The 16,514-nt window shown below is 40.1% G+C and overlaps 1 protein-coding gene across 6 annotated transcripts in view; it reads right to left on the minus strand.

Moving 5' to 3' along the window:
* Window positions 1–16,514, minus strand: part of Samd9l2 (sterile alpha motif domain containing 9 like 2) — a 51,631-nt gene that overhangs the window by 21,046 nt on the left and 14,071 nt on the right. For 5 of the 6 annotated variants that reach the window (XM_063286819.1, XM_039108584.2, XM_063286818.1 and 2 more), the window contains one exon: window positions 8,600–13,612. The exons of the other annotated variant lie outside the window; for it this stretch is intronic. In XM_063286819.1, the coding sequence (XP_063142889.1) occupies window positions 9,820–13,590 (3,771 nt within the window). In that variant the 5' untranslated portion in view covers window positions 13,591–13,612 and the 3' untranslated portion in view covers window positions 8,600–9,819. Of the gene's footprint in view, window positions 1–8,599; window positions 13,613–16,514 lie in introns of those variants that run through there. 6 annotated transcript variants of the gene reach the window in all.

Below are 16,514 nucleotides of genomic sequence, written 5' to 3' on the forward strand. Positions count from 1 at the left end.
AGTAAAAGCCATATAGAGCAAACCAGTTGCTAACATTAAACTAAATGGAGAGAAACTTGAAGCAATCCCACTAAAATCAGGGACTAGACAAGGCTGCCCACTCTCTCCCTACTTATTCAATATAGTTCTTGAAGTTCTAGCCAGAGCAATCAGACAACAAAAGGAGATCAAGGGGATACAGATCGGAAAAGAAGAGGTCAAAATATCACTATTTGCAGATGACATGATAGTATATTTAAGTGATCCCAAAAGTTCCACCAGAGAACTACTAAAGCTGATAAACAACTTCAGCAAAGTGGCTGGGTATAAAATTAACTCAAATAAATCAGTTGCCTTCCTCTATACAAAAGAGAAACAAGCCGAGAAAGAAATTAGGGAAACGACACCCTTCATAATAGACCCAAATAATATAAAGTACCTCGGTGTGACTTTAACCAAGCAAGTAAAAGATCTGTACAATAAGAACTTCAAGACACTGAGGAAAGAAATTGAAGAAGACCTCAGAAGATGGAAAGATCTCCCATGCTCATGGATTGGCAGGATTAATATAGTAAAAATGGCCATTTTACCAAAAGCAATCTACAGATTCAATGCAATCCCCATCAAAATACCAATCCAATTCTTCAAAGAGTTAGACAGAACAATTTGCAAATTCATCTGGAATAACAAAAAACCCAGGATAGCTAAAGCTATCCTCAACAATAAAAGGACTTCAGGGGGAATCACTATCCCTGAACTCAAGCAGTATTACAGAGCAATAGTGATAAAAACTGCATGGTATTGGTACAGAGACAGACAGATAGACCAATGGAATAGAATTGAAGACCCAGAAATGAACCCACACACCTATGGTCACTTGATTTTTGACAAAGGAGCCAAAACCATCCAATGGAAAAAAGATAGCATTTTCAGCAAATGGTGCTGGTTCAACTGGAGGGCAACATGTAGAAGAATGCAGATCGATCCATGCTTATCACCCTGTACAAAGCTTAAGTCCAAGTGGATCAAGGACCTCCACATCAAACCAGACACACTCAAACTAATAGAAGAAACACTAGGGAAGCATCTGGAACACATAGGCACTGGAAAAAATTTCCTGAACAAAACACCAATGGCTTATGCTCTAAGATCAAGAATCGACAAATGGGATCTCATAAAACTGCAAAGCTTCTGTAAGGCAAAGGACACTGTGGTTAGGACTAATCGGCAACCAACAGATTGGGAAAAGATCTTTACCAATCCTACAACAGATAGAGGCCTTATATCCAAAATATACAAAGAACTCAAGAAGTTAGACCGCAGGGAAACAAATAACCCTATTAAAAAATGGGGTTCAGAGCTAAACAAAGAATTCACAGCTGAGGAATGCCGAATGGCTGAGAAACACCTAAAGAAATGTTCAACATCTTTAGTCATAAGGGAAATGCAAATCAAAACAACCCTGAGATTTCACCTCACACCAGTGAGAATGGCTAATATCAAAAACTCAGGTGACAGCAGATGCTGGCGAGGATGTGGAGAAAGAGGAACACTCCTCCATTGTTGGTGGGATTGCAGACTGGTAAAACCATTCTGGAAATCAGTCTGGAGGTTCCTCAGAAAATTGGACATTGAACTGCCTGAGGATCCAGCTATACCTCTCTTGGGCATATACCCAAAAGATGCCTCAACATATAAAAGAGACACGTGCTCCACTATGTTCATCGCAGCCTTATTTATAATAGCCAGAAAATGGAAAGAACCCAGATGCCCTTCAACAGAGGAATGGATACAGAAAATGTGGTACATCTACACAATGGAATATTACTCAGCTATCAAAAACAACGAGTCTATGAAATTCGTAGGCAAATGGTTGGAACTGGAAAATATCATCCTGAGTGAGCTAACCCAATCACAGAAAGACATACATGGTATGCACTCATTGATAAGTGGCTATTAGCCCAAATGCTTGAATTACCCTAGATCCCTAGAACAAACGAAACTCAAGACGGATGATCAAAATGTGAATGCTTCACTCCTTCTTTAAATGAGGAAAAAGAATACCCTTGGCTGGGAAGGGAGAGGCAAAGATTAAAACAGAGACTGAAGGAATACCCATTCAGAGCCTGCCCCACATGTGGCCCATACATATACAGCCACCCAATTGGACAAGATGGATGAAGCAAAGAAGTGCAGACCGACAGGAGCCGGATGTAGATCGCTCCTGAGAGACACAGCCAGAATACAGCAAATACAGAGGCGAATGCCAGCAGCAAACCACTGAGCTGAGAATAGGTCCCCCGTTGAAGGAATCAGAGAAAGAACTGGAAGAGCTTGAAGGGGCTCGCGACCCCAAAAGTACAACAATGTCAAGCAACCAGAGCTTCCAGGGACTAAGCCACTACCTAAAGACTATATATGGACTGACCCTGGACTCTGACCACATAGGTAGCAATGAATATCCTAGTAAGAGCACCAGTGGAAGGGGAAGCCCTGGGTCCTGCTAAGACTGAACCCCCAGTGAACTAGACTATGGGGGGAGGGCGGCAATGGGGGGAGGGTTGGGAGGGGAACACCCATAAGGAAGGGGAGGGGGGAGGGGGATTTTGCCCGGAAACGGGGAAAGGGAATAACACTTGAAATGTATATAAGAAATACTCAAGTTAATAAAAAAATAAAAAATAAAAAAAAAATTAAAAAAAAAAAAAAACACCAATGGCTTATGCTCTAAGATCAAGAATCGACAAATGGGATCTCATAAAACTGCAAAGCTTCTGTAAGGCAAAGGACACTGTGGTTAGGACTAATCGGCAACCAACAGATTGGGAAAAGATCTTTACCAATCCTACAACAGATAGAGGCCTTATATCCAAAATATACAAAGAACTCAAGAAGTTAGACCGCAGGGAAACAAATAACCCTATTAAAAAATGGGGTTCAGAGCTAAACAAAGAATTCACAGCTGAGGAATGCCGAATGGCTGAGAAACACCTAAAGAAATGTTCAACATCTTTAGTCATAATGGAAATGCAAATCAAAACAACCCTGAGATTTCACCTCACACCAGTGAGAATGGCTAAGATCAAAAACTCAGATGACAGCAGATGCTGGCGAGGATGTGGAGAAAGAGGAACACTCCTCCATTGTTGGTGGGATTGCAGACTGGTAAAACCATTCTGGAAATCAGTCTGGAGGTTCCTCAGAAAATTGGACATTGAACTGCCTGAGGATCCAGCTATACCTCTCTTGGGCATATACCCAAAAGATGCCTCAACATATAAAAGAGACACGTGCTCCACTATGTTCATCGCAGCCTTATTTATAATAGCCAGAAAATGGAAAGAACCCAGATGCCCTTCAACAGAGGAATGGATACAGAAAATGTGGTACATCTACACAATGGAATATTACTCAGCTATCAAAAACAACGAGTTTATGAAATTCGTAGGCAAATGGTTGGAACTGGAAAATATCATCCTGAGTGAGCTAACCCAATCACAGAAAGACATACATGGTATGCACTCATTGATAAGTGGCTATTAGCCCAAATGCTTGAATTACCCTAGATCCCTAGAACAAACGAAACTCAAGACGGATGATCAAAATGTGAATGCTTCACTCCTTCTTTAAATGAGGAAAAAGAATACCCTTGGCAGGGAAGGGAGAGGCAAAGATTAAAACAGAGACTGAAGGAACACCCATTCAGAGCCTGCCCCACATGTGGCCCATACATATACAGCCACCCAATTAGACAAGATGGATGAAGCAAAGAAGTGCAGACCGACAGGAGCCGGATGTAGATCGCTCCTGAGAGATACAGCCAGAATACAGCAAATACAGAGGCGAATGCCAGCAGCAAACCACTGAACTGAGAATAGGTCCCCTGTTGAAGGAATCAGAGAAAGAACTGGAAGAGCTTGAAGGGGCTCGAGACCCCAAAAGTACAACAATGCCAAGCAACCAGAGCTTCCAGGGACTAAGCCACTACCTAAAGACTATACATGGACTGACCCTGGACTCTGACCCCATATGTAGCAATGAATATCCTAGTAAGAGCACCAGTGGAAGGGGAAGCCCTGGGTCCTGCTAAGACTGAACCCCCAGTGAACTAGTCTATGGGGGGAGGGCGGCAATGGGGGGAGGGTTGGGAGGGGAACACCCATAAGGAAGGGGAGGGGGGAGGGGGATGTTTGCCCGGAAACCGGGAAAGGGAATAACATTCGAAATGTATATAAGAAATACTCAAGTTAATAAAAAAAAAGATAAAAAAAAAGAAAGCTAGAAATAGTCCCATGTGTCCTATCAGACCACCACTGCCTAAAGCTGGACTTCAATAACAATAATGGAAGAATGCCCACAGATACCTGGAAGTTGAACAGTGCTCTACTCAACGATAACCTGGTCAAGGAAGAAATAAAGAAATAACTTATAGACTTCTTAGAATTTAATGAAAATGAAGGTACAACATACCCAAACTTATGGGACACAAGAAAAGCCATGCTAAGAGGAAAACTCATACCTCAGAGGGCCTGCAGAAAGAAACAGGAGAGAGCATATATCAACAGCTTGACAACTCTAGGACAAAACAAAGCAAATAAACACAGGAGGAGTAGAAGGCAGGAAATAATCAAACTCAGAGCTGAAATCAACCAAGTAGAAACAAAAAAGACCATAGAAAGAATCAACAGAACCAAAAGGTGGTTCTTTGAGAAAGTCAAGAAGATAGATAAAACCTTAGCCAGACTAACGAGAGGACACAGAGAGTGTGTCCAATTAACAAAATCAGAAATGAAAAGGGAGACATATCAACAAAATCAGAGGAAATTCAAAACATCATCATATCCTACTACAAAAGCTTATAGTCAACAAAACTTGAAAATCTTCAGGAAATAGACAATTTCCTAGACAAATACCAGGAACCAAAGTTAAATCAGGAACAGATAAACCAGTTAAACAACCCCATAACACCTAAGGAAATAGAAGCAGTCATTAAAGGTCTCCCAACCAAAAAGAGCCCAGGTCCAGATGGGTTCACTGCAGAATTCTACCAGTCCTTCATAGAAGACCTCATTCCAATACTATCCAAACTATTCCACAAAGTTGAAACAGATGGAGCCCTACCGAAATCCTTCTATGAAGCCACAATTACTCTTATACTTAAACCCAAAAAGACCCAACAAAGAAAGAGAACTTCAGACCAAGTATCCTTATGAATATCGACACAAAAATACTCAATAAAATTCCTGCAAACCGAATCCAAGAGCACATCAAAACAATCATTCACCATGATAAAGAAGGCTTCATCTCAGGCATGCAGGGATTGTTTAATACATGGAAAAGCATCAACGTGATCCATTATAAACAAACTGAAAGAACAAAACCACATGATCATTTCATTAGATGCTGAGAAAGCATTTGACAAAATTCAACACCCCTTCATGATAAAAGTCCTGGAAAGAATAGGAAATCAAGGCCCATACCTAAACATAGTAAAAACCATATACAGCAAACCAGTTGCTAACATTAAACTAAATGGAGAGAAACTTGAAGCAATCCCACTAAAATCAGGGAATAGACAAGGCTGCCCACTCTCTCCCTACTTAATCAATATAGTTCTTGAAGTTCTAGCCAGAGCAATCAGACAACAAAAGTAGGTCAAGTGGATACAGATCGGAAAAGAAGAATTCAAAATATCACAATTTGCAGATGATATGATAGTATATTTAAGTGATCCCAAAAGTTCCACCATAGAACTACTAAAGCTGATAAACAGCTTCAGGAAATTGGCTGGATTTAAAATTAACTCAAATAAATCAGTAGCCTTACTCTACACAAAAGAGAAACCAGCCAAGAAAGAAATTAGCGAAATGACACCCTTCATAATAGACCCAAATAATATAAAATACCTCATTGTGACTTTGACCAAGCAAGTGAAAGATCTATATGATAAGAACTTCAAGCCTCTGAAGAAATAAATTGAAGTCCTCAGAAGATGGAAAGATCTCCCATGCTCTTAGATTGGCAGGATTAATATAGTAAAAATGGCCATTTTACCGAAACCGATCTACAGATTCAATGCAATCCCCATCAAAATACCAAGCCAATTCTTCAAAGAGTTAGAAAGAACAATTTACAAATTCATCTGGAATAAAAAAAAGCACAGGATAGCTAAAGCTATCCTCAACAATAAAAGGACGTCCGGGGGAATCACTGTCCCTGAACTCAAGCAGTATTACAGAGCAATAGTGATAAAAATGGCATGGTATTGGTACAGAGACAGACAGATAGACAAGTGGAATAGAACACCAGAAATAACCACAGAAATGAACACAAACACTTATGGTCACTTGATTTTGACAAAGGAGCCAAAACCATCCAATGGAAAAATGATAGCATTTTCAGCAAATGGTGCTGGTTCAACTGGAGGTCAGCATGTAGAAGAATTCAGATCGATCCATGCTCATCACCTTGTACAAAGCTTAAGTCCAAGTGGATCAGGGACCTCCACATCAAACCAGATACACTCAAACTAATAGAAGAAAACGTGGGGAAGCATCTCAAACACATGGGCACTGGGGAAAATGTCCTGAACAAAACACCAAAGGCTTATGCTCTAAGATCAAGAATAGACAAACGGGATTTCATAAAACTGCAAAGCTTCTGTAAGGCAAAGGACACTGTTGTTAGGACAAAACGACAACCAACAGATTGGGAAAAGATCTTTACCAATCCTACAACTGATAGAGAGTTTACATCCAAAACATGTAAAGAACTCAAGAAGTTAGTCTGCAGGGAGACAAATAACCTTATTAAAAATGGGGTTCAGAGCTAAACAGAGAATTCACAGCTGAGGAATGCTGAATGGCTGAGAAACACCTAAAGAAAGGTTCAACATCTTTAGTCATAAGGGAAATGCAAATCAAAACAACCCTGAGATTTCGCCTCACACCAGTGAGAATGGCTAAGATCAAAAACTCAGGTGACAGCAAATGCTGGAGACTATGTGGAGAAAGAGGAACACTCCTCCATTGTTGGTGTGATTGCAGACTGGTACAACCATTCTGGAAATCAGTCTGGAGGTTCCTCAGAAAATTGGACATTGAACTACCTGAGGACCCAGGTATACCTCTCTTGGGCATATACCCAACATGCCCCAACATATAACAAAGACACATGCAACACTATGCACATAGCAGCCTTATTTGTAATATCCAGAAGCTGGAAAGAACCCAGATGCCCTTCAACACAGGAATGGATACAGAAAATGTGGTACATATACACAATGGAATATTACTCAGCTATCAAAAACAATGACTTTATGAAATTCATAGGCAAATGGATGGACCTGGAAGATATAATCCTTAGTGAGGTAACCCAGTCACAGAAAAGCACACATGGTATGCATTCATTGATAAGTGGATATTAGCCCAAACTCTCGAACTACCCTAGATGCACGGAACACATGTGGCAAATGCCATCATTCAACCACTGAACTATGAACGGGATCCCCGTTGAAGGAATCTTAGAAAGGACTGAAAGAGCTTGAAGGGGCTTGAGACACCATATGAACAACAATGCCAACCAACCATAGCTTCCAGGGTCTAATCCACTACCCAAAGACTATACATGGACTGACCATGGACTCCAACTGCATACATAACAATGAATAGCCTAGTATGAGCAACAGTGGAAGGAGAAGCCCTTGGTCCTGCCAAGACTGAACCCCCAGTGAACGTGATTGTTGGGGGGAGGGTGGTAATGTGGGGAGGGTGGGGAGGGGAATACCCATAGAGAAGGGGAGCGGTAGTGGTTAGGGGGATGTTGTCCTGGGAACCGGGAAGGGGAATAACATTCGAAATATAAATAAGAAATACTCAAGTTAATAAAGATGAAAAAAAAAAAGAATGGGGCTAAGAATGTGGTGAGTTCAAACAAGAAATGTCTTTGAATCTTCTTCCCTTCACTTTTGCATTCCTAAAGTAAAAAGGTAGGAAAGGGAATTGTGTGTATAGATATACGCATGCACTGAAAGAGTTTAATAGAAGAGCTGAGTACAATGAATGTACTTTACACAGGAGCTGCTTTTTCCAAGTGTTAGTAAGAGGTGAGTGGACCTCTGAGTGCTTGAAGTCACAGTAACCTGCCCCAGGCATTGCCTTCCCTCCCCCCTGCCCACACACTCTCATATAGACACTCACACAGCAATTACTAATATATGAATATATTAAGATCTTAGTACGTATTTATAAAGTTCCAGCTCACTCAAGAGTAGAGATCTCACTCTGTTTGTGTCTAGTTTTAAAGTTTATTTCTCTCTCTCTCTCTCTCTCTCTCTCTCTCTCTCTCTCTCTCTCTCTCTCTCTCTCTCTGTGTGTGTGTGTGTGTGTGCACACATGAGCACATGTATATTGCCACTGTGGTGGTGCAGATGGACATTACATACCCTTGTGCCAAACTTAAGAGGTTGTGAGCCACTGATCTGGTGTTGGGAACTGAACTCAGGTCTTCTGTGACAGTAGCAAGTGCATTTAACTGCTGGGCTGTATCTCTAGCCTTACTTTTATCCTATTCTTAGTTAAATCCCTGGTGTGATAATGAAGAAATAATTCAGAAAAATCAGTTAATGTACAACAGATTTTTATTGACCAGTTAGAGTGTGACCCAGAGACCAACTGAAATGTCTTAACCAAATATATCTACTTGGGAGTGCATACTGAGGATATGGGAATGACTGTTGCTACTGTAGCCAAGCTCTGTGGTATATTTCCTGTCTTACAAAGTTTCTCAGAACTGATTCAGAGAAAAAGAAGCAAACTGTGTGATTATAATTAAGCCAATAATGCCATGCAAATTTTATGGGCTAGGAAGAGTAAGTACAATGAGAGATGCAAAATAACATTGTTGAACTAATATACCTCCTCATATTACTTTTATGCCATATGCCAGAGGGCCCTCAATGAAAAATCCAAGGTAGAAGGACGCTCTCTCTATGTTCCTTCCACTTCTGAGTGGACCAGAATACACAGAAGTCACGGGTATTTTTATTTTTGCCTCTGTTCCATATTCTAGTGAGATTTGTTTGTCTTCAGCCTAGCCATCACAGCAGGCATAGGAGGAATTTGACCTCTCCTTTTTCCCACACTACTCCATTCTGCCAGAAAGAATTTGAATCTTGTACTTCACTGAAGTAGCGCTCGATTTCAGCCTTGTGAACAAGACTGTTAAGACCCTTCTTCTGCCCCAAGTGAAGAGTGTGCTTGGCTGCCTTGACCTGCACATGTGCTTGTACTGTCTCCTGAAAGATCGATTCAAGGATGAGACATACTTTTCTATCAGTGAGGAATCTTGATCTACCTCTTTGTTTTCTGGTCAGAATAGGAGACAGGCCAGGAAATAAGGGTCAGGATACGAATGAGTTAGTCCCACAATCTGCAGGACCTCTCTGAGCTTTTTTTTTCAGTGTGCTAAATGGCAGGATGTGCTTGGAACTGGGCTTTAGACAACTGATAATAATGTTGGCCAAAATGAAATTTTGTGTGTCCTTTATCAGTGCCTTTGACAATTGCTTGTTTAAGGTACGCTGTAATAGGAAGGTATAGTGTTCCACTATATTTTCCATGTTGTTTGCTTCTTTGTGGTTTGGATTAAGATATTCAAGGAGTCCTGAAAATGTATCTGCTCGCCAAGCTTTTATGCGCTTCCTACAGTTCTCCTCTTGCAGTAACAGATCTTCTTTGCCCTGTAACTCCTGGCAGAAACGTTCTGCATATTTCTTGAAACAGCGGCTGACTTTCTTACTTAGTGAGAGTTCTGTCAATTCTTTTGGGGTGTTCCTTGGTTTCAGAAGACCCATATAATCCAAAAAAAAACATCAAAGTGTCTTTTCAAACTCTGTAGGAAGGTTATAAAGTTGCTGAGAACTTTGGGTTCTGGAGGGATGGTCCCCTTTCCAGATGAAAACTGTGCCATAGATTCTTTTGACATTTCATTTTCTTTATGGAAAGGAGGTGTGAGCTGACGAAGCTGGATAGTGTCAAGACCCACTTCTATTTCCCCGAAGAAGCCAGCTGTATTTAATGTTCTTCTTCGGAACATCTGTGGTGACCAGAACTCAGTTTGATAGTCTTTACTGTCAGTTTGTTCCTGAGACTCTTTGAAGGCTTTCGAAGCCTTCTCACCAACATCTAGGAAGCGTGTTAGATCATCCACACTAAGACTTCTATAAGTGTTATTTTTACCTAACCAGCATCTGATGTCTCTTTTGTAAACTCGACCAAGTTTGTCTGAAATATACAAATTCATAGGTGCTTTCCTTTTGGCCTGATTTGCCCAGACCAGAGCAGTGCTAAAGTTCTTCTCTTTAAGATAGAAGTGTCTTGCTAAAGCTCGACGAATGAATGTATTTTGTGGGAATCGGTTACTTCCTGCAGTCAAGACCTTTTCAGTTTCCTCATCCTGCAATTCTTCCATGAATGGGGAAAACAGTGTGCCTATTTCACCTCCATGCTCCTTGCATTGTCTCGTAAGCAAGAGAGTTTGCACATCGTGCTTAAATTTGTCTCTTCCTATTCCAGAATTATAGAATACGTTCTCTTCTAGCATATTCAGTGCAATGTGACACCTATCCATTCCGTACTTCATTTCCAGTTCTTTTAAACAGTGGATGGCAATTAGAGGGTGAGTGATACGTATACCAGCATACTTCCCATAATCTGAAACTTCAGTCCTTATTAGAAGTGTAGAATAGGTTCCCATGTTGTCTTCTACAGTTTCGAGTTTCCCACGTTTATTTCTGTAAGTGATTCCCAAAAATATTTCACACTGTGATACTGAAATGGTAGAGTCTATAACGAAAGTGTTCAGTAATGCCAGATAAGAAATGAGCTGGGCTTTTCTGCTGTGAGCATCCAGGTCCTTCAGTGTATTCTTCACTACATTCTTTATATAAGTTGTATCAAAATTGTCCTTCAAGATCATGAAGGAATAAAAGTTTTCACAGTCCTTGTACTCCTTTTCTATTTCCTGCAGTTTGGCGTCAAAGGCTCTTTTTTCTTTTGGAGAGAGTTGGTATTTTAGTGAAATGCTATCAGCTAATTTTGCACTTTCATCTGGATTCTGAGATCTCATACAGTTTAGGATGATTACTAAAGTTTTTTCATATCTCACACCCTTGTGTGCTATAAAGGAATTGATGGCACTCTGCAGAATATAAGTGTCCTCTTGTTCTTCGAAATCATCCACAAGGAGCAGAACGGGAATATAATCCTGGTGGCTGGAAGCCTTGTAGCTGATAAGCTTGCTCACTTGCTCTCCAATCTCTATAAAATCGGTTGCTTTGTTTTTCAAGACAGCACACCGGAACTTCTGCTTTAAGTCCCAGAGAACATGCATAGCCAACGTTGTACCTCCACAGCCTGGGTGATGGTACATGTTGATGAATTTGGCAAATACTGGGTTAGGAGAGTCCGCACACTGTTGTATTAAAGTTGTCAGCTCTTCAAAATTATCTCTTTTTACAAAAGCTGAAGAATAGTTTTCAGAAGAAAAATAAAAGTTCCACCAGGATACTCTGCCTCCTCGATAAAAGTGTTCTTCTCTCAATTTCTTAAATTCTAGGAATTGAGATTCATCTTTCTCTATGTCTGTGTCTCTACACTCATTTTCACAGAGGATTTCCAATGCACTCATGATGTCTTCATCCATTTTCTCCAGAATAACTGAGGAGGAACCACAGGAGGGCAAAAATCTCCTTGAAGACTGAATCACTGATTTCAGTTTGAGGATGGTGCTGTTGACCAGTTCTATGTTTAAAGTGGAAATGCTATGTTTTGCTAAATCATCTTTCATTTCCAGTCTTACTTGTAGGAGATCACTCCATTGTTGGTAGATACTTGGGTTTACACAGATGCATAACATATTATCCATTCCATTAAAAACTTGATAGAAAGCACAGAAAGTCTCAAGGAGTGGATCCTTTTGATTTTCTACTGGAGAAAGTAAGAGAAACACCACCAAAACCTTCCCCCTTTCTATTATATTTCCACCTGTGAGGAATGAAATAAGCTTTCTAACGCCAGAAGCTCTATCTCTCTGCCATAAATGTGGCTCTAGAGGTTGACATGACAAGTCTACTCTGCCATTGCAGAAGATCCAACTGGGTTGCTCATAAAGTTTCAGAGTAGAAATTTTCTCTTCTATGGTAGTTGTTTCCTCATAATGAGTGGGTAGGTGAAGGTTTGCTACCCTGCTTTCTCTGTAAGCTTTGAACACTCCCTGGATGTGAGAGTAAGGATCAAAATCTAGCACAGCAAACAGTTTAATTTCCTTTATAAAATCTAAGTGCTCCATTTGCGTTGGTACACAGGAATTTGTTACAAGAATGTACCAATCATAGTAAGATTTATCAAGTGAGCCTTGGTGTCTGGTCAAAAGTTTAGACAGTTTTAGTCCTTCACTGTCTTTCTTAGATACCACCATACATTCTTCCGCTGCTTTTCTAGATGCTATCGACATCTTTAAATTCTCAAGAAATTTTTTGAACTCTCTATCCCGTTGTTTGGGGTTGCCCAGGATATCCCGAGAGCTAGCTCCTTCTCTCACAAACAATGAAGTATCTTTGCTTTGTTTCCATGTTGTACCTGTGCAAGTTTGCAACATAACGTAGAAATACTTTTCTTGACATATAGAATGTTTGGGAATAACATCCACCTCGATGACAAATCTATTAGATTGTGTATTGTTCAGCAGAAGGACTTCCACAAACCTTGGTTCCCGGATACACGCCCTGGCTTCATGGATATCACTGTCTTCAAAATACTTGGTGATCATCACATTGAAGTGGTTAATAAAGATGTCTTTACTGGTGACTTGCACACCAACAATTTCCCCATGTGGTTTGTCCTTTACTCCAAAATGGATAGTACCATTGGTACGTGTATTCATGCAAGCTGCTGCAAATCGGAATGTCTCGTTGCTGAATTTCATCTTCATTTGCTCTTGTGCTGTCTCTGTGTTTGTGAAGGCTTTGAATTCATGTACTGGGTCAATGAGATTTAGTGGCCCTGTCTCAGCCACTCGTAAAATAGAATGTTCTATGTATCGGTTGGCATCATGGGCAAAATTAAAAGGGTGTGGCATGCAAGACATCTGTTCTGATTTGGGCTTATTACCTTTCATGTCTTTAGTCTCTACATCACCTAATGTGTTTTCTTTCAAGAGACTTGTTCCTCGTTCTTCATTCTGCCCTGTCTCTCTAAGACCAAGGTCACTGTTCGATGAAATTGAGTTTTCTTCCTCACTGTTACTCTTTTTTGGTTGTTCATTTATAGAGAGTGTTTTATTATTTAATTGTCTGGAATCTTGATTGTGACCTTCAGGGGAACTAATTAGTTTGTTATACATATGTTTTATCAGAAGTGCTGGACCCCGTGGCAAGCCCATTTCTCTAAGATCCTTTTCAGTTAGTTCCTGCAGGACCATCCCTGTTACCTCTTCATCAAACACGATTTGGGCATATTTCTCATCAATTTTAAGGTCTTCAGTTATCCATTTTCTTACGTGTTCTTTGGTCCAGTCTTTGATCAATTTAGGTTGAGTTACGTGCCTATCCATGTCCAAGCTTCAAGGTTGTTCCCTGAGAAAGTAATATGACAATATCTTAGCGCTATACTTTATCATGGAAATCACACAGGCAACTTGGAATGTAACCTCATACAAATTATATAAAGATGCATGATACGTTTTAAGAATAACTTTAAGCCATATGGCAGTCATTCTATAGTATATACTAGACCTGAGTATTTCCCATTTCACATGCAATTGCAATTGTGATTCTGAAATAAGCAGTAGCTATTTGACAGGTGATACATTCTTTGTCTTTGATAATGTTCCCTTTAAGACTTACCTATGTGGAAGTTGGGATTTTGTAACTTAAAAAAAGACTCTTGAGAAACAAAATTATCTTTTTTTGTAGAATAATGTTTTAGTTAAACTTTAAACATATGAACATCCACAAAACTTAATATTCTTAAATTCTAACTGTTCAGTAAATATGATAATGATCTGAACAGGCCAAAGCAATTCTAAGCATAAAGAATAATGTAGGAGAGCTCACCGCCTGGACAGGTGGGCACTCCTGAGAATGCAGAGCAGAAGAGACCACCAATACTGCCCACCCCTGCCCAAATCCCTGGCCCAATAGGAAACTGTATACGACCTCTGGGAAATGGTAGATAGGTGCACTGGAGATGCAGACCCTCTGTGCCCCAGACACTGCCAGAACCTAAAGGGACTGGATTAGCAGCTCTCTGCACCCAAATCCCATGGGAGAGAGAGCTAAACCTTCAGAGAGGCAGACAAGCCTGGGAAGTCAGAAGAGACTACACTCTGCCCACATTTCTGACTCACAGAAACACACAGGAACTCTTCAGGCCCACAGGAACAGCTGAAGACCTGTAGACAGGAAAAACTACATGCCCAAAAGCAGAACACTCTGTTCCCATAACTGGCTGAAAGAAAACAGGAAAACAGGTCTACAACACTCCTGTCACACAGGCTTATAGGACAGTCTAGCCACTATCAGAAATAGCAGAACAAAGTAACACCAGAGATAATCTGATGGCGAGGGGCAAGCGCAGGAACCCAAGCAACAGAAACCAAGACTACATGGCATCATCAGAGCCCAATTCTCCCACCAAAACAAACACTGAATATCCAAACACAACAGAAAAGCAAGATCTAGTTTCAAAATCATATTTGATCATGATGCTGGAGGACTTCAAGAAAGACATGAAAAACTCCGTTAGAGAAACGCAGGAAAACATAAATAAGCAAGTAGAAGCCTATAGAGAGGAATCACAAAAATCCTTGAAAGAGTTCCAGGAAAACATAAATAAACGAGTAGAAGCCTATAGAGAGCAATCACAAAACTCCCTGAAAGAATTCCAGGAAAACACATTCAAACAGTTGAAGGAATTAAAAATGGAAATAGAAGCAATAAAGAAAGAACACGGGGAAACAATCTTGGATATAGAAAACCAAAGGAAGAGACAAGGAGCCTTAGATACAAGCATCACCAACAGAATACAAGAGATAGAAGAGAGAATCTCAGGAGAAGAAGATTCCATAGAAATCATCGACACAACTGTCAAAGATAATGTAAAACAGAAAAGGCTACTGGTTCAAAACATACAGGAAATCCAGGACTCAATGAAAAGATCAAACCTAAGGATAATAGGTATAGATGAGAGTGAAGACTCCCACATCAAAGGACCAGAAAATATCTTCAACAAAATCATAGAAGAAAACTTCCCTAACCTAAAGAAAGAGATGCCCATAAGCATACAAGAAGCCTACAGAACTCCAAATAGATTGGACCAGAAAAGAAACACCTCCCGTCACATAATTGTCAAAACACCAAACGCACAAAATAAAGAAAGAATATTAAAAGCAGTAAGGGAAAAGGGTCAAGTAAGATATAAAGGCAGACCTATCAGAATCACACCAGACTTTTCGCCAGAAACTATGAAAGCCAGAAGATCCTGGACAGATGTCATACAGACCCTAAGAGAACACAAATGCCAGCCCAGGTTACTGTATCCTGCAAAACTCTCAATTAACATACATGGAGAAACCAAGATATTCCATGACAAAACCAAATTTACACAATATCTTTCTACAAATCCAGCACTACAAAGGATAATAAATGGTGAAGCCCAACATAAGGAGGCAAGCTATACACTAGAAGAAGCAAGAAACTAATCGTCTTGGCAACAAAACAAAGAAAAGAAAAGCACACAAACATAATCTCATATCCAAATATGAATATAATAGGAAGCAATAATCACTATTCCTTAATATCTCTCAACATCAATGGCCTCAACTCCCCAATAAAAAGACATAGATTAACAAACTGGATACGCGAAAAGGACCCTGCATTCTGCTGCCTACAGGAAACACACCTCAGAGAAAAAGACAGACACTACCTCAGAGTGAAAGGCTGGAAAACAACTTTCCAAGCAAATGGTCAGAAGAAGCAAGCTGGAGTAGCCATTCTAATATCAAATAAAATCAATTTTCAACTAAAAGTCATCAAAAAAATAAGGAAGGACACTTCACATTCATCGAAGGAAAAATCCACCAAGATGAACTCTCAATCCTAAATATCTATGCCCAAAATACAAGGGGACATTAATACGTAAAAGAAACCTTACTAAAGCTCAAAACACACATTGCAGCTCACAAAATAATAGTAGGAGATTTCAACACCCCACTCTCATCAATGCACAGATCATGGAAACAGATATTAAACAGAGACGTAGACAGACTAAGAGAAGTCATGAGCCAAATGGACTTAACGGATATTTATAGAACATTCTATCCTAAGGCAAAAGGAAATACCTTCTTTTCAGCTCCTCATGGTACTTTCTCCCAAAAAAGACCATATAATTGGTCAAAAAAACGGGCCTCAACAGGTACAGAAAGATAGAAATAATCCCATGCGTGCATTCAGATCACCACGGCATGAAGCTGGTCTT

Source organism: Rattus norvegicus, chromosome 4 (genome assembly GCF_036323735.1).
Source record: "Rattus norvegicus strain BN/NHsdMcwi chromosome 4, GRCr8, whole genome shotgun sequence".
NCBI classification, from domain to species: domain Eukaryota; kingdom Metazoa; phylum Chordata; class Mammalia; order Rodentia; family Muridae; genus Rattus; species Rattus norvegicus.